The sequence below is a fragment of the Myotis nattereri genome, assembly GCF_964212035.1.
Source record: "Myotis nattereri genome assembly, chromosome: 19".
In the NCBI taxonomy this organism is placed as follows: domain Eukaryota; kingdom Metazoa; phylum Chordata; class Mammalia; order Chiroptera; family Vespertilionidae; genus Myotis; species Myotis nattereri.
This window is the reverse complement of record NC_138095.1, coordinates 11,868,028-11,886,463: the sequence shown is the minus strand read 5'-3', so window position 1 is coordinate 11,886,463 and position 18,436 is coordinate 11,868,028. Positions and strand designations below refer to the sequence as shown.

The following is an 18,436-nucleotide window of genomic DNA, read 5'->3' as shown; positions in this document are numbered from 1 at the left end:
TTTCTTTTTATTGATTTCAGGAGGAAGGGAGAGGGGGAGAGAGAGATAGAAACATCAATGAGAGAGAATCATTGATCAGCTGCTTCCTGCACACCCCTACTGGGGATAGCGTGTGCAACCGGGCATGTGCCATGACCGGGAATTGAACTGTGACCTCCTGGTTCATAGGTCGACACTCAAGCACTGAGCCACACTGGCCAGGCAGAAGCCCAATCTTTAACGGAGTGGGGCACTTGCTATGTGTGGACGGTGGAAGCACAGGGTGTGGATTCAGGGGGGTCACGTGGTCTCAGGAGGAATGGAGAGCATGCAGAGCATTCTTTCTTTTCATGGGGAATACTAAAAATAACCATCTTACTGTGAGTTCTGTTCCAATAGTCATCTTAGGCAGTCACTTCTGAAATGTCTGCTTTATCGTTCCCAACCCTCGTACATCTTTTCCTCTGTAAGGGTTGCAGGTGCACTTGGCTGTCACTGTGGGAGCTGTGCTGATTTCCCCTGGTTATTTGCAGAATGAGGTTACAGTTTGCCTGTGACAATGGGTAGGATTAGAGACTCAATACCAGTATTTCATCCACAGTTCTTCTTGGTTATAGCATGTGGTGCATATAAAAAACATTACACGGGATTATCATCTAAACTGAGTCACGAATGGGCTCTGGCCAGGCAGCTCAGCTGGTTAGAATGTCATCCCAATATGCCGAGGTTGCAGGTTCAAACCCCAGTCAGGGCACATAAAAGAATTAACCAATGAATGCATCAGTAAGATCGATGTTTCTGTCTCTCTCTTCCCCTCTGTCTGTCTCTCTCTTTCAAATTAATAAATAAGAATTTAAAAATAAATAAGTTGATACATTAGTGATTGCCTGCCTCTTAAACAAACCTGAATTACCAAACATGAATGCTTGGGAAGGGAATTCTATTTTTAGTTTGCCATGTTTTATTTTGGAGAAGTGGTGATCATTAACCATCACAATTTTCATGTGGGCTCAGGGACTTCTGGGCAAGTGGGGCTGAGTGAAGTTGGACCACAGAATCTCTGTCTTTTTTTTAAAATATAACTTTTAAATTTTTATTGATTTCAGAGAGGAAGGGAGAAGGAGAGAGAGCTAGAAACATCAGTGATGAGAGAGAATCATTGACTGGCTGCCTCTTGCACACCCCCTACTGGGGATCGAGCCTGAAACCCGGGCATGTGCCCTGACCAGGAATGGAACCCTGACAACCTGGTTCATAGGTTGACGCTCAACCACTGACCCATACTGGCTGGGATCTTCACTCTTCTTTACACCAGAGGGTTCCCTCTGTCTTTCTTTCTGTTTTTTGACTTGATTCTTTAGAAACCTTTGTATTTTATAGGCGAGAAACGAAGGCTTGAGATAGAGCAAGCATAAAACAGGCCCACAGAGAGCAGATGACCTGTTCCTGCTCTCCCTGAGTCGGTGACATTCAGCCTCTGTTGTTTCAGGAAAGGATCCAGAATGTTCATGACATTCTCACTCATCCGTTAACATTTATTGAATGTCTGAGGCAGTGATGGCGAACCTTTTGAGTTCGTCGTGTCAGCATTTTGAAAAACCCTAACTTAACTCTGGTGCCGTGTCACATATAGAAATTTTTTGATATTTGCAACCATAGTAAAGCAAAGACTTATATTTTTGATATTTATTTTATATATTTAAATGCCATTTAACAAAGAAAAATCAACCAAAAAAATGGAGTTCGCGTGTCACCTCTGACACGTGTGTCATAGGTTCGCCATCACTGGTCTAAGGTTTATGCCCCTTTACTGTTCAGATGTTGTTTAATACTTTGTTTTGTTTTGTAAATCCTCACTCGAGGATGTTTTTTCCCCATCAATTTTCTTTGAGTGAGTGGAAGGGAAGGAGGGAGAGGGAAAGAGAGAGAAACATTGATGAGAGAGAGACAATTGGTTGCCTGTCGCATGTACTCCAGCCTGGGCAGGGATCCTGCAACCCAGGTATGTGCCCTTGACCAGGAATTGAACTCTCGAACCCTTGGTCTGTGGGCAGCCGACACTCTAACCACTGAGCAAAACCAGCTGTTGATTAATAGTTTTAATTCTCGAGTCCGTGAGGAAAGGGAGTCAGTCAGGTCATACATGGTTTATAAACAAATAGCTGTATATCCTGTGATATGGTGCCAGCTGCTCTCACTGCCTGGGGCCTGGGAATGGAACCCGAGGCATGAGAACTAGGCCTCCCTGCCGGCTCGTTAGGAACTGAACTTCCATGTATGTGCTTTTTTCCAGGTGGAAGAGGAGAGATCTGTGCTCAACAATCAGTTGTTAGAAATGAAAAAGAGGTAGGTCTTCTTTTTCTGTTTATCATTGGCATGTGTGTGAGTGTGCGAGTTTAATAAGGAAAACGTTAGAAGGTGATGTGTGCGGTGACGTATAGAAAGTGTGCGACCTTCTCATTCAGAAAATTGCATCCTGATAGCTCAGTACTCACCATTGACAAATGATGAAAACTCATTTGCCAAAGTCTCAGCCTTCATTCCTAAAACAAAGCACAGCTGCGGTTGAAGTCACGTTCAGTTGCATTTGTTTGGAAGTTTTCTAAAAGCAGATCGTCTCGTATGATACTGCTGCTGCCTCCTGGTTTCAGTAACTAGAAAACGCTGTCACTTTACAGGGAGTAATTGATCGGCCGATAAACACTGATTTCCATGATGTAAAAATTTTAATTTTTCAATAATAACGGGTAACATAATTATAAATGTTTCCATTTATTTTCAGAAAAAAGAGCTTTGTCATTTTATTCATGATAATCACACAGTATTCAAGTGAAAGCCTTCCAGTCCTTTTGAGTAAGGATACACAGGCCCACAGAAATAGTCATTTAGAAGCTTAGTGCTTTTATGCATCCTGACTGCCTATCTGCTCTTTTAAAATGTGCAGTTTGTGTCTAGAGAAATTAAAAGAAAAAAGTGAAATAAAGTAGAAAAACAAGAATTCTCCATGCTCTTGCAAAGTATTCTCTTACTTGTCAGGGCCGAGGGGCTCCCCTGCCCAGGCAACTGCCCATGGGTGCTATTTACACAGCAGCGCCCCTCTTGCCCGCTCGGCAAACCTGCTGAGGGATTGAGAGCTGTACTTCGCCCACAAGATATCTGAGTTCCATAAGCTACATCCTAAAGGATGTTGGGCCTTGGTCCAGGGGTGCCATTCGTCCTTTCCTTCTCTAATTAGATTCATTCTCTGTTAAAGTTTCACACCAGAATGCACGTGTTTCGTCACCGCCACGCCCCTGGCCCCGCCCAGTGTCCCCCAGGTGACCATGCGTGAGCGTGGTGACCAGGCTGACCTGCCTTAGCCCAGCTTCTGCGTGCAGGCACAGCCCCGCCCATGTGGGCCTCAGGTGTTTATTTTTACATCCATAAGGCTTTGTTTCTTTAAAAAGAACTTCGTGGGGGAGATCTGTAAGACTCTCAACCGTAAAGATAAATTTTAAAAAAGCAGCAGCAGCAGCAGCTCATGTCCGCAGTTACCCAGGTCAGGTGAAAGTTCACAGGGCTCTTCCTGGGACATCCTGGCCAGCGGACAAATGAAAACGGGCTGATGTGAGCCCTGGTATGTCCCCTTGCATGGACGTAGCAGTTGGTAATTCTCAGTCTTGTAAGCTCAAAACAGCCCACTGAAGTATATGGTGAGGCGTGCGTTTAAAAACGATGAAACCACAACAGCAAAGAGAAACTAAAAACAAAAACAAAAAGGATGAAGTGCCAGCCTGAAGAGTCAGGCACCTTGGCCAAGAACTCAGATGCAGGTGTAAGACACAGATCCTCCGATTTTTATGCTGGTTCTTGTCTCGCTGTACACTTACTATTATTTATTTTTAAAAAGAAAGATGCTGTGCTTTGTCCGTCCTTACCACATGTCTTTCAAAATGTGATTGGGGCCCTCGCTGGTTTGGCTCAGTGGATAGAGTGTCGGCCTGTGGACTGAAGGGTCCTGGGTTCAATTCTGGTCAAGGGCACATGCCTGGGTTGCGGGCTTGGTCCCCAGTAGGGGGCGTGCAGGAGGCAGCCAATCAGTGATTCTCTCTCATCATTGATGTTTCCACCTCTCTCTCTCCCTTCCTCTCTGAAATCAATAAAACATATATTTTTTAAAAAATGTGATTGGGCATTGACTTTTTTCATGGTTTCAAAAGGTGGAACATCCCTATCTTCCCATTTCACCATCTCTGCTCCTGTTTTTGGTGCTGGATATGTTTAGGAGAAAGTCTTAAAAATCACTCTTGTTATCAGTAAATGCAGATAAAAATGATAATTTTTCTGGGAGTGAAAAAAATTTTAAATCTATGTTTTCATATTTACAACTATTTTTTAAAAATATATTTTTTATTGATTTCAGTGAGGAAGAGAAAGGGGGAGAGAGAAAACATCAGTGATGAGAAAGAATCATTGATCGGCTGCTTCCTGCACACCCCTTACTGGGGATCTAGCTCACAACCCAGGCATGTGCCCTGACCAGAAATTGAACTGTGACCTCTGGTTCATAGGTAGAGGCTCAACCACTGAGCCATACCGGCCGGGCTACACCTTTTTTTCCTCTCTCTCTCTTTTTTTTTGTTAAATTGTTTATTAACCCTTATGGAAAGTTATGTCTGTTTCAGAAATCTGAAAGCAAGTATATATTTGAGCTAATAATTTGAACCCCTAAACACCTCCTAAGGTCAGTTTGATAAAGGATTTGTATATAGGTCTATGTGTATCATAGTTAAGTAAATTTAGCATAGAGTACTAAAAAGAATTTGATCTGCTCTTACTTTAAAAGTCTGAAAAGTACTTAAATCATAAAGTTATTTGAGTTGTAGCTGTTGAAACAAAAATAGAGATCTTAGTCGACAGTTTAATTTGGAAGTGACCATTGAATAGACATAAGCAAGCATAGACTTGCCTTCATTACACTGAAGTCATTGTATTGAAGTGCAGTACTTACTCCTGACTGTAGGATGAAGCTGCTTTTCGTGAAGAAATTAGTAACAAAAAGGGGACATCTGTAATACTTTCAATAATAAAGATAAATTTTTAAAAAAGAAAGTAGTAACATCCTTCTGTATTGCCACAGTTTTTTGGTATCTAAACATTGAATTGCAAGCAATATGTAGTCAAGATTTTCCTCTTATGAATGTAATCATTGCCCAGCCAGCGTGGCTCAGTGGTTGAGCGTCAACCTATAAACCAGGAGGTCATGGTTCAATTCTCAGTCAGGGAACATGCCCAGGTTGTGGGCTTCATCCCCAGTGCGGGGGAGGGGGCGGTGTGTAGGAGGCAGCTGATCAATGATTCTCATCATTGATGTTTCTCCCTCTACCCTTCCTCTCTGAAATCAATAAAAATATATATAAATATCTTTTAAAAATGTAATTATTTCTTTGGAAAACTGGTTTCCACGTAAGGAAGACCTCCTTCAAAACAGGTTCCAAGATGTCTGAGAGAGATGGCAGAGCCGAACTTGACTTGCCGTAACTGGCCGAGTGGAGAGGTGGGTCTTCTGACCCCTGAGGTCTGCAAGCAGATGGGAGAACTTGTTTGGCTTCCCTCCCTCCCTCCCTCCCTCCCTCCAGGCTTTTTGATGTCAAAGAAGGGACTTGAGAGCCAAAATCTTAGACGTGGACTTGTTGGAGGCAGAATTAATTCTGTTAGTGTAAATGACAGATTGCCGTCAGGGCTGGAAACCGGTAGACAGTTCCCTCGACAAATTCTGCAGAGTCCTGTGCTGCTCACTGTGGGTGGCTGGCTGACTGACTGTCTCCGAGCTGTCGCTGCTTACAATGCTCACTTCACTCCTCTCTTTTCCCTTCCTACTCTTGCTTCCTTTGCTATATCTGTGTGTCTTTCATGGTAAGACTAAAGAAAGTCTATCCACATTATAATAAATAAATTTCATATATTTTTAGTAAACCAAATGGTCGTATATATATTTTTGGCTGCCTTTGTCCCTCTGTGTCTTGCTTTTGTTTTGTAAAATATTCTCAGCAGTATACGCACACACACTCACACACACATTATCTTTTTTTTTTAAAGCAAAGAATTGCAGTGCAAACTTTTCCTGACTGATTTGCATTTCTCTTCATGTTTCTAATATTTGGTTCTTATTATCTTGCATTTTTAAAGCCTGCCCAATTACACGTTAAGGTATTTGCTTTACTGCTAGAATTTATTTCTTGTGCAAGTAGTAAGGAAAGAATCTGGCTAGTATGTTCCCTTGGAGGAAAGATTTCGGGCCCCTCTGGCCCTTCCTTCGTATTCTGCTTATCTTCCCTATTTGACATTTGAGGAACAACAAGTCATCCCAGTCAGCATGGCTTCAGGGAACATGGGCCCGCCTGCCGGTGTGATTTGTGACGCAGGGGTCAGTGATGCTGGCTAAATGGTTTAACTCGGCCTCTCTCGGTCTGCACAGTGGGACTGGGGCTTAGAAATAGTGAAGGAAGCCAGCAGTGAGGATCTGCCCCAAAGATGAACTACTAACAGCTGTTTGTCCTGCCATTTGTCACAAGTTTGGTCCCTTCCTCAGCCATGCATCTTTTGATAACTGTACAAGGAGCGAGCATTCTGCTTGCCCTCTCCTAAGGCGGCCTTGCTCAGAGGCTGTGTGTATGTGAGGATGAGCAGATCCAGATACCGTGCCTTCCTCCTCCCGCCGGCTGGTGGGCCCCAACACCAAGAATCGGTGACGTCTTTGCTAACTAGAGTTCCTATGATGGAAGAATCCAAGTCTGCTCAGTAATCCCCAAATGCTCTTTTTTTTTTTTTTCCCCCAGTAAAAACATTTCAAATGATGTTCAGATTTGAGTTGGTTTTCTAACAAGCGACGCTCTGGAAATAGGTGTTACTATAGAGTAAACCACCAAGTCAGTTTGCTAGAGGCTTAAGGAGTCTGAGCTTTATTGAATCTTTGGATCGCCTCAGATACTTACTTTCCAGGGGGAAGGAGGGTTCGTACGTTCCGTTAAAATCGTTGTTTTGTTTTAATCCGAGCAAGATCCTATTTCCTAGCAAGGTGCCACTCAGTAATTCAGCGTCACTGCTGCTCACCCCATTTCAGTGTACAGATAGTGCTCGGATATTGAATTCCAGGAATGTTTGTAAGTCTCAAATTCTTTTCTTACTACTTATCATTCCGGGGTATGAGTGTCAGCCACACAATGAGATAAATACACTTAATATTTTATCTTTGTGTAGAACTACCATAAATCATGAGAATTCTGTAATTCGTGTGCCGGATATCTTGGGTCTCACTAACCAGACATGTGCATTCTTCCATTTCTAACCTGGGCCTCAGTTTCAGTCCTTCCCGTTGGCTTGTTGCCTAAGTTATGAGTTCTCACTGAGGATTAGCTCCATGAGTGACGTGTCCACCGGCCTGAGGGCTAGCTAGGAAAAATTCTCTCCAGTTTTGTCTTTTTCCAAACTATTATTGTGATTCCAGGTCTTTTTCCTCATTTCACACTGCATATAATTTAAAAAGAATTTTTTTTTAATTTTTAAAACTAGAGTTTCACAGAAGAGTTGCCAGGGTCGTTCTGAGTACTCCCACGTGTCGTCCCCCCCCCACCCCCCCGGGTCCGGTCCCTTCACGTGGACATGGTCCATCGCCTGGTACATTGACCAAAACCTAGAAAGTGACATGCACACACTCTCAGCTAGACCCCTGACCTTACTCAGATCCCCCAGCTTTTCCACGAACGTCCTTTTTCTCCTCCAGGGTCCAACCTACACATCACACCGCATTCAGTTGTCACCAAGGAGTTAGTTTCTCCCAATCTGTGACCGTGCTCAGTCTGACCTCCTCCCTGGTGACTCTGACCAAATGCATGTAATTTCTCAACAAAAATCTAAATGTGCACACGCACAAACACATAGTAGCCGGCCCTTCCGGGTTGTGTCTATCGTGTCTTCCCTCCTGGTCTTCCCTTCATCGTTCCCTTTCTTTTCGCACACCCTCCACGACAGGTGTTTCCCTTACTTCCCAGGCCTGGTCCCCCCTCCGCTGATGACCACAGCCGAGTCAGGCTGCGGACAGAAACCCAGTGCTGGCCCTTCCTCCCGATGTCGCCAACGCGTGCATTCTCTCCCCGGAGCTCCACTTGAACGTGTCGCTCTGGCCTTTATGTAATTACCTGTCATTTCTACGAGCAATTTAATGTCCTCTTCAGGTTCCACGGAGGAAGAGGAAGACTCCTGCAGCCCGAATAGTAGTGGTACTATTTGCTACTGTTTGGCCCATTAGATCTCGAAAACTCATTCCTGGAACTTGCTAAAAGTTACTGAAATTAGTGAGAACCAACCGATACTTCCAGCATAAAACTGCTCTGCATGACATTGTATAATCGCTTTGCATGTGTGTATTTTAATTGTTGGTATTGCTTGGTAGTAGTTTATTCAAGAAATAATCGAATTCACCTGGGGTTCGATATTTAGAAGAATTCTTTGGGGGTGCAACCGTCTTATTTTTTTGTTTTTGTTTTTATAATCGTAAGTCTTCCAAAGTTACTGTTTTCTTTAAACTCAAATGGATACAATGATAGGCAGATTCAAGCATGTCTGTGCATAGTGAACTTTTCCTCCCCGCACAGTAAGTAAAATTTGGAAGCAAAATAGCCTTCTCCCTCTACAAGCCCCCTGGGATGCACTTTTTCTTTACATGAACTCGGGTAAATTGTGTTTGTTCTAGGACAGTCATACACTGATCACTCTCTCGGCTGATTTCTGGAATTTTTAACTCTTTGGTCTTTTAGAGAATCCCAGTTGATAAAAGACGCAGATGAGGAAAAAGCCTCCTTGCAGAAGTCCATCAGCATTACTAGTGCCTTACTCACAGAGAAGGATGCCGAGCTGGAGAAGCTGAGGAACGAGGTAGAGTACCTTCCCGGGCGAACGTTCACGCCGCCCGTTCTGTTCCCACGCCTAAGCCGCGCCGCTGTGTTGCAGGTCACGGTGCTCAGGGGAGAAAACGCCTCTGCCAAGTCCTTGCATTCAGTTGTCCAGTCTCTTGAGTCTGACAAGGTGAAGCTCGAGCTCAAGGTAAAGAACTTGGAGCTTCAACTCAAGGAAAACAAGAGGCAGCTCAGCAGCTCCTCAGGTAAAATGATGACCGTGGTGCCTCTCCCCCACCCCACTGCTCCCTGCAAAGGAGCTGTTTCTGGGCAAGATGCGCTGCTCCCCGACGTGGCCCTTTCCTCCTTGGCTCTCCCACCCTTTAGTCAGACGAGGGCTCGGCATCACCCCGGCCCCATGCGAAGGGGCGTGCCTGGTGTCCCCACTGCTGGGCCTTCCCCCCTGGTCTTGAGTGTGGGTAGAAGCATAGCTGGTAGTTGCTGGCTGCCATCCCAGTACAGCCATGGGTTCTGAAGGTACACAGTGAGGGAGGGCAGAGATGGTCCCTCACTCCTCTAAATTCAGGTGGATGTGATGGCCATTCTTGCCCAGCAGTGAGCCAGCCCAAGAGAGAACACTGGCGGAGTGGGGCCAGCGCCGGTGCAGGTCCCTCAGGGGTCCGGCTATGGGACAGGAACTCATGAGTGTGTACTGAGAGGCGCATCTGGGAATTCCACAGAAAATGATTTTCAATGCAAACACAAGGAAAAAAGATTGTGGTTTTTAAACATCCCCCTCCATTTTTTTTTTTTTTTTTTATCTATAAGGTAATACTGATACTCAGGCGGAAGAGGACGAAAGAGCCCAGGAGAGTCAGGTACTGCTCCTTCCTTCCTTTAGTTTGCTTACCTGCTATTTTAAACAAGCACTTAATCTTTTGAACAGGTAGTGCATTCATATGATCTAAACATTAAGCAATATTAAAAATATGTTCAGCAACACATCTCCCCCCAAACCTTTCTCTCTGGTCAGTTCCCAGCTCTCCAATCAGGTAACCACCCAATTGGTGTCTTTTTAAAAAAGTCTTTTCAGGGATTTAAAAAAATGTAAATATAAGCCAAGACTAATACAGTCTTTTTCCTTTCCCTTTTAACGTACATGGTGGCATATTACATAAACTGATCTGTACTTCCTTTCTTTCTTCTTTTTCTTTCTTTCTTTTTTTTTGGCAGAACCTTGCCCCAAAAAGCTGAGCCTAGCCCCTAAGCAATACCTATTCTCCCAGGAGGCCCAAGGAAGCCAGCCTCAGTGTGTCAGAGTGACTTCCACAGGCACCTCTCCCTCCAGTCAGCAGCCCTTTTTACCTCTGGTTCCCAGGCTGTGTATGCTCACTTAAGGGCCCTTTCCTGGAGGCAATTGTGTAGAGACCTGGGCTTCCCCATGACCCAGGTCAATTTGATTTTAACGGACCAGCCTGGAATACCCAGCCAAGGCCTAATAGCCCAATCTGGTCCCAAAGGGCTGACCCTAGTTCCGAAGAGCCAGCCTAGACCCTAAGACCCCAACCTAGTCCTGAATAGCCAAAGACAGTCCCAGAGGGCGGAGCCTAGCTCCAAAGAGCCAAAGCTCAGTCCCGAAGGGAAGGGAGGCGTCTAGCCCTGAAGAGCTGAGCCCAGACTAGAACAGCTGTAGTCAGTCCCGAAGAGCAGAACCTCACTCCGAAGAGCCTAGCCCAGCCTGGAAGAGCCCAGCCTCGCCCCTAAGCAATACCTACTCTTCCAGCAGGCCCAAGGGAGCCAGCCTCAGTGTCAGAGTGACTTCCACAGACTCCTCTCCCTGGAGAGTCAGGAGCCCTTTCAACCTCTGTACCTCCCTTTTATAGCTGTTTAGTGTTCCATTATATGGATGAACTTAATGGAATTGGTTCTCTGTCCGTTGGCATGCCATTTGGGAGGTTTCTGATCTTCTAAGTGTATTGTAAACAATGCAGAAATGAATTGTCTTGGACATCTACCATTTTTCAGATATACTAGTATTTCTTTGGGGTAAATTTTAGAAGTAGAATTGCTCTGTCAAAAAGTTCCTGGCTTATCTCTACCTTACAAAGACAGGGTTCTCGAAAAATGTTTCCAAAATTAACAAAACAGCCTTAATTTTAAATGTGGGATTATATGGAAACAACGTATTCTCTATTTGGAAATATAATGAGACATAGACAATAAGCATTCATCTTCAGTTTTAATAATATATCTTGGGGTATATTTATCCTGCGCAAAAATCACAGGTACAAAAGCCATCTTTCATTTTTAAATAAAAGCTCAGGGAGTTTTGATTTGTCTGAAAGGATTCAGCAAACTACTAACTTACCCCAGTTAGCATTGTCTGCTTAGTGTGTATGTGTAATAAACATCTACTTAATTAACAGTGTTTTCTCTTTCTCCCCCTTTCCTTTCTGCTTCCATTTGTTTCATCTGCTGCTGCCAACACTTTCTTCCAACCAGCAAATGGTTTGTTTTATGTTTCCTAATTTGCGAGCACGTGTGTGTGTGTGTGTGTGTGTGTGTGTGTGTTTCCCCACTGTAGTAAATCCGTGTTGTGCTGTTTTCTTCTTCCCGAAACGGAGCTCCTGATATGATAAAGTCTTACAAAATGCAGTTTAAGAAGTGAGGATAGATTCAGTGGGTCTGCCTCCAGTGTTGGCAGGGATGTTCTCCAGAGAAACACAAAGCTACTGGTTGCCAGCTTCACTTCATAGCAAGAGAAAGAGGACAACTAGTTCTTTAAAAATTGAATTACCTGTGTATGTGTTACACTCACATTTTTAAAATTATAAAGTGAGATTTTTCTCATGAGCTATTTAGAATATATGAGAGCTTTTTATTATTTGTAGGAGAGGGAAGAAAATTTTTGTTTTTCAAGGAAAGTGCCCTTGGTTTGAAAGCAAATGTTAGGACAAGGGTGCTTCCTCCTGCTGGTCATCTCGTTATTCCACTGCCCAGTGAATCCTGGCACAGTTGCTTTTCCCAATTGGGGTACCTGAGCGCCACCCTGTTCCTGAGCATGTGCCAAAGGGTCTCCTCGGTGGAAATGGAGCTTGAGCCTTCTCTTTAAAACTTCTCCATTTTTCTCTGGAGTCTCATTTACCATCATCCCACCACAGCCCATCAGGGAGCCTGGTGTGAGGAGGATGTCCCTGTACTTTTTCAAAAGACGATACGTTGTGGATTGGTTCTACAGTGCCATGAGACAACTCTCTTGTTATGCTTTTTGTGAAGTGTTGTGTGTGTGTGTGTGTGTGTGTGTGTGTGTATCAATATATAAAGCATAGGTTCAGTAACAGCCACTGCTGGCCCCTCTGTGATGTCCAGCACACTCACAGCCATGACATGAGTCTACGTCCGTGACTTCTTGATAGGCAGTCCACCGGACACATTTCAGACATTTTATACATGTTTCTTTTCTTTTCCCTGAACAAATTAGATTGACTTCCTAAATTCAGTAATAGTGGACCTTCAGAGGAAGAATCAAGACCTCAAGCTGAAGGTGGAAATGATGTCAGAAGCGGCCCTTAATGGGAATGGTGATGACCTAAACAATTATGACAGGTATTTCATATGAGACAATACTGTTCAGTTCCATCTAAATAAACTGTGCTTTTAAAGTTAGGTTCTTCAGTGGGTTGGAGAGACAGTTGCCCTGTGGCTGATTGGCCATAAATCCATCCCCATAACTCTGGCAAGACAGTGATATATATACACTATAAATGGCTTTAATGTAAACTATTTATTTACTTTTTAAATTTTTAAAAATATATTTTTATTGATTTTTAGAGAGAGAGGAAGGGAGAGGGATAGAGAGATAGAAACACAGAGGGAAAAAAATAACATGGGAGATTAAATATGGTGGTGGAGTAAGTAGATGCTGCAAGGACACGCTCCCAGGACCAAACTGGAATTGCAACTAAAATACAGAAAAACTTCCTGAATAATCCATGGGAGACTCACTGGAGAGAACCATGATAACTAAGGACGGAAAGTAGAGACAGCATAGAGACTGGTAGGAGGGGCTGAGGCACGAAAGGGTTGGCCGGGCTTCCATAGACAGGGATTGGAGTTCCTGAGAGATATGTCAGCTGTGGGGGGTTGCCACTGAGAAATCTGGGGTCTAATCCACAAGCTGGGCCCCCCAGCAGAGAGCACCAGAACTGAGAAAGGTACCCACATCTGGGTGTGGAAAGCAATGGGGTTGCTGTCTGACAGGGAGAGACGGCTGGAAATTCAGGCACCCTCTTAAAGGGCCAATGCACAAAATTCCCTCTGAAGCTACTCACCTTGTGCTCTGGCAGAGGGAGGGCGGAATGAACTGGAGCTGTATGAGCAGAAGCCAAGATCAGGGGCTCAGGTTAGAGCTCAGAAGGCAGACACCTGGTTTCCTATCCTGAGTCATTCCCTCATGCTGCGGAGGTCATCTTTCTCATGCAGACATTTTCTATACAGTCAGCTTTGCCTGGGGGGTACACACCTTGCCCACATTGCAGAGTTTCTGAGGTCCAATAAGAAACTGAGAATAACAATTAGCCTCCAGGCATAAGCAGTTTCCCCACCCTGTTGAAAAAAACTCACACCACACCTGAGGATGATTGCCTCCAGGGCAATTTAAGACAGTTTGTAAGCAGAGGCGATCTCTGGAGGCTTTGAGTCTTTGCCTCATCTAATTAGACAGAAACAGTGTTTGTCACTGTCATGTTCTAGAGATTGAGAGGCATAGAAGACCTACCTAACACATAGTCACAAATCCAAACAGGCAGCCAAAATGAGGAGTCAAAGAAACAACCCCCAAATGAAAGAACAAGAGAATTCTCCAAAAGAGTTAAATGAAATGGAGATAAGAAATTTATCTGATATAGAGTTCAGAGTAATGACGTTAAAGATGCTCAACAGCATGAGAAAAGATGTAGTAAATATGAAAACAGAAATAAAGAACACAGTTGGAAGGAATACACAGAAGATTAGGGGAAAAAGAGGATCTAATCAGTGAATTAGAAGACAGCGTTAAAAAAAATCACTCAGAGAACCAAAAAGAAAAAACAAGAGGACAACTTAAAGCTGTGAGACAACATGGAATGTAACAATATTCAAATAGTAGGTGTGCCAGAAGAGGTAGCAAGGGAGAGAGGGGTAGAGAATGTGTTTGAAGAAATAAATGGTGTTGGGAAAATTGGACAGATACATGCAAAAAAAATGAAACTAGACCACCAACTTATACCATACACATAAAATGGATAAAAGACTTAAACATAAGACGGGAAACAGATACATTGGACAGATACATGCAAAAAAAATGAAACTAGACCACCAACTTATACCATACACTCAAAATGGATAAAAGACTTAAACATAAGACGGGAAACCATAAAAATCTTAGAGGAGCCTGTGGAGGCAGCAAAATCTCAGACATATGCCAAAGCAATATCTTCACCAATACAGCTCCTAGGGCAATGGAAACTAAAAAAAATAAACAAATGGGACTACATAAAAATAAAAAGCTTCTGCACAGAAAAGAAACCACAAAACAAGAAGAAAACCCACTGCATGGGAGAACATATTTGGCAATGATACATCTGATAAAGGGTTTATATCCAAAACATGTAAGGAACTCATACAACTTAACAAAAGGAAGACAATCCAATTAAAAAATGGGCAAAGGACCTAAATAGATGACATACAGATGGCCAAGAGACATGTGAAAAAATGCTCAAAGTCATTGATCATCAGAGAGATGCAAATTAAAATGCCAATGAGGTATCACCTCATACCTGTCAGAATGGCTACCATCAACAGATCAACAAATGACAAGTGTTGGCGAGGATGTGGATAAAAGGGAACCCTAGCGCCGAAACCGGTTTGGCTCAGTGGATAGAGCGTCGGCTTGCGGACTGAAAGGTCCCAGGTTCGATTCCGGTCAAGGGCATGTACCTGGGTTGCGGGCACCTCCCCAGTGGGAGATGTGCAGGAGGCAGCTGATCTATGTTTCTCTCTCATCGATGTTTCTAACTCTCTATCTCTCTCCCTTCCTATCTGTAAAAAATCAATAAAATATATTAAAAAAAAAGGGAACCCTAGTACACTGCTGGTGGGAATGCAGACTGATGCAGCCATTATGGAAAACAGTATGGCGTTTCCTCAAAAAATTAGATATGGAACTTCCATTTGACCCACTTCTACGAATATATCCTAAGAAACCCAAAACACCAATCAAAGAATGTATTCACCCCTATGTTCATGGCAGCATAATTTACAATAGCTGAGATCTGGAAACAGCCCAAGTGCCCATCAGTAGATGAGTAGATAAAAACGCTGTGGTACATTTACACCACGGAATACTATGCAGCAGTAAAAAAGAAGAATCTCTTACCCTTTGAGACAGCATGGAGGGACCTGGAGAGCATCATGCTAAGTGAAATAAGTCAGTCAGAGAAAAATAAGAATCACATGATCTCACTCATATGTGGAATCTAATTAACAGAATAAACTGATGAAAAGAGTGGATCCAGAGACATGGAAGCATGGAACAGAGTGCAGAATCAGAGGGAAGGCGAGGGGTGGGAAGGTGGGAGGAGGGGGAAAGGTGAGTGGGACGTAATCAACCAAGGACCTTGTATGTATATATGAATGGCCCATGGACACAGACAATGGGGGTGTGTGGGGCGGGGGTGGGGGTGACCTGAGGGGATCAATGGGGGGAAAAGGGGACATATGTAATATTTTCAACAATAAAGAATTATTAAAGAAAAAGAAACATTGATGAAACAACATCAGTTGGCTGCCTCCTGCACATCTCCCTACTGGGGATGGAGCTGGAAACCCAGGCATGTGCCCTGATCCAGAATTGAACCAGTGGCTTCCTGGTTCATGGGGGTTGACCCCCACCTACTGAGCCACATCAGCAGGGCTGATGTGAACATTTTATTTTATTTTTTTAAGTATATTTTTATTGGTTTCAGAGAGAAAGGGAGAGGGGAAGAGAGAGAGAAACATCAATGATGAGAGAGAATCATTGATTGGCTGCCTCCTGACACGCCACATTGGGGGGTGAGCCCACAACCAGGGCATGTCCTGACTGGGAATGGAACCATGACCTTCTGGTTCCTAGGTCAACACTCACCCACTGAGCCACACCAGCCAGCCTGATGTGAGCATTTTAAATAGGGATTGCAGTAGTTAAACTTGAGGTTTGCAGACTTGGCCATAACTCTTGCTTGTTTTTTTATCCTTTACAAGTGGTGGAAATGAGTTTCTGTTTTTCATTATTAAGTCTATTGGGGTGACATTGGTTAATATGTGAGTTTCTGATGGTACACATGAACCTTTGCAGTGACGACCAGGAGAAACAGTCCAAGAAGAAACCTCGCCTCTTCTGTGACATATGTGACTGCTTCGATCTCCACGACACAGAGGACTGTCCCACCCAGGCGCAAATGTCGGAGGACCCCCCTCACTCCACACACCACGGCAGTCGGAGCGAGGAGCGCCCGTACTGTGAGATCTGTGAGATGTTTGGGCACTGGGCAACCAACTGCAACGACGACGAGACCTTCTGACGAAGCCTCACATCCAGGACTGGGCTTTCTCGGACGCACCAGCATCTGGGCAACCGAACACCAGCATTACGTGTGCAGACTTCCGGACAACTCACGTTATTTTTGACCCCCACCAACAAATCTAAGAAAATATTTTGATCTTCAACAAATCGCCCTTTTAGTTTCCCCGTATACATTAGAATAATAAATACTTACTTAGGAGGTGAGTTTTCACCTCTTATTTTTGGCATCTTGATTTTTAAGTTCCGACAGGACGTTGCACCAGAGGTCGTTACATCGATTGTCCCGAGGGAAACCTCCAAGAACAATCCCTACCCTCCAGTACCTTATTTAAGTAACTTTAAATTATGCCATTCTCATATTTGCACTAAAATCTTCCCAGGCTGCGTTTTTGTATAGTGAGATGTTTTGGTTAAGCTTTGACACTGGAATGAGTTGAAAAAAAATGTGCCATTTTGCATTTTCATCTACTCATATAGAGCATTTTATTTTTAGTTGAAATATCTGAGATCTTTGCACTACCTGATGTCAGTAGTGCCTTTACTTCAGGCTTGGTAACACTTAGGTGTGATGTTAAATCATGAAACAGGTAAAGGGAGGGGGGAGCCCCCAAACTGCTGTGGGACGTTTTATAATCGATATGCTGCACCCACTTACTCTACTGTGGCGCTTTGTGTATTGGTTTTGCATAATTTCAGCTATATATTGTATGTATATATTTTTTAAAAATCTCTATTTTGGGAAAAAGGATTCACAATTGTGTCTTTCTTTTCAGATTTTTACCTTTATGAAAAAGAAAACACTTAGAATGTTTAAAAGGATGTAATGGGCTAGGCCAGGAATAGCATCACACAGCTTTGGAGCTATTTTTTATTTTTGTTTTCATTTTGTTTCTTTATCAGATCTAAATAAATACAATATTTTTCCTTCTCTAGCAGATATCCCCAGCAGTCGATTAATTAGATAATAAGCTGCTATACAACACTTACATTAACCAATCTACAATCTTTACAAGTTGTATTTACTGTCTTTTTAGATGAATGTATGATGAGAAATTCAATATTAATAATTTTGGATTTTCTTATCACAAAAAATTAAATGAAGGACCTCAGCCACCAGAAGTTTATCAACCAGTTTTATTAAACTATTTATCTTGTTTTGAATTGAATGTCTTCTAGAAGATGTAAAAAGTAATAAATAAATGTATCTCCATGCTACATGTATAATAAGAACTTCTATAATTGTATATATGCCTTTGATGTATTTTCCCCTCAAGATTATTAACTGTATTTGACAAGTGAAAAACCTGTAATCAATTGAAATTTCTGGTTATAAACATAATAGGAATTGTTTCACAAACAATATGTAAAGCAGTATTAAAATTTGAGCAAAAAATGTTCTGTACCTACTTTATTTTAGTTAAAAAATACCATTCTTTTTTAAAAATAAATTTTTTAAAATATATTTCTTTATTGATTTCAGAGAGGAAGGGAGAGGGAGAGAGATAGAAACATCAGTGATGAGAGAGAATCATTGATTGGCTGCCTCCTGCACTTCCCCTACTGGGGATTGAGCCTGCAACCCAGGCATGTGCCCTTGACTGGAATCGAACCTGGGACCCTTCAGTCCACAGCTGATGCTCTATCCACTGAGCCAAGTCGGCCAGGGCTAAAAAAATAATTCTTTATTGTTGAAAGTATTATATACTAGTATGTTCCCCTTCTTCCCCCATTGACCCCCTCCAGCTCGCCCCCACCTCCAGCCTTCACCTCCCCATTGTCTGTGTCCATGGGCCATGCATATAAAGTCCTTAGTTGATTACCTCCCACTCACTCTTCCTCCTCCTCCCTCCCTGCTCTCCCCCTTACCTTCCCTCTCAGATTCCGCACTCTGTTCCATGCTTCCGTGTCTCTGGATCCACTCTGTTCATCAGTTTATTTTGTTAGTTAGATTCCACATATGAATGAGATCATGTGATTCTTG

At 43.1% G+C, this 18,436-nt stretch overlaps 1 protein-coding gene across 3 annotated transcripts in view; it reads left to right on the top strand.

The window, feature by feature from the left end:
* The window catches only part of CLIP1 (CAP-Gly domain containing linker protein 1), an 88,480-nt gene extending 70,638 nt beyond the window's left edge, over nucleotides 1–17,842 (top strand). For all 3 annotated transcript variants that reach the window (XM_081113559.1, XM_081113560.1, XM_081113558.1), the window contains 6 exons: nucleotides 2,273–2,325; nucleotides 8,775–8,892; nucleotides 8,968–9,118; nucleotides 9,681–9,730; nucleotides 12,334–12,458; nucleotides 16,228–17,842. In XM_081113559.1, coding sequence (XP_080969685.1) covers nucleotides 2,273–2,325; nucleotides 8,775–8,892; nucleotides 8,968–9,118; nucleotides 9,681–9,730; nucleotides 12,334–12,458; nucleotides 16,228–16,453 — 723 coding nt within the window. In that variant the 3' untranslated portion in view covers nucleotides 16,454–17,842. The remainder of the gene's footprint in view (nucleotides 1–2,272; nucleotides 2,326–8,774; nucleotides 8,893–8,967; nucleotides 9,119–9,680; nucleotides 9,731–12,333; nucleotides 12,459–16,227) is intronic.
* Nucleotides 17,843–18,436: the final 594 nt, after the last annotated feature.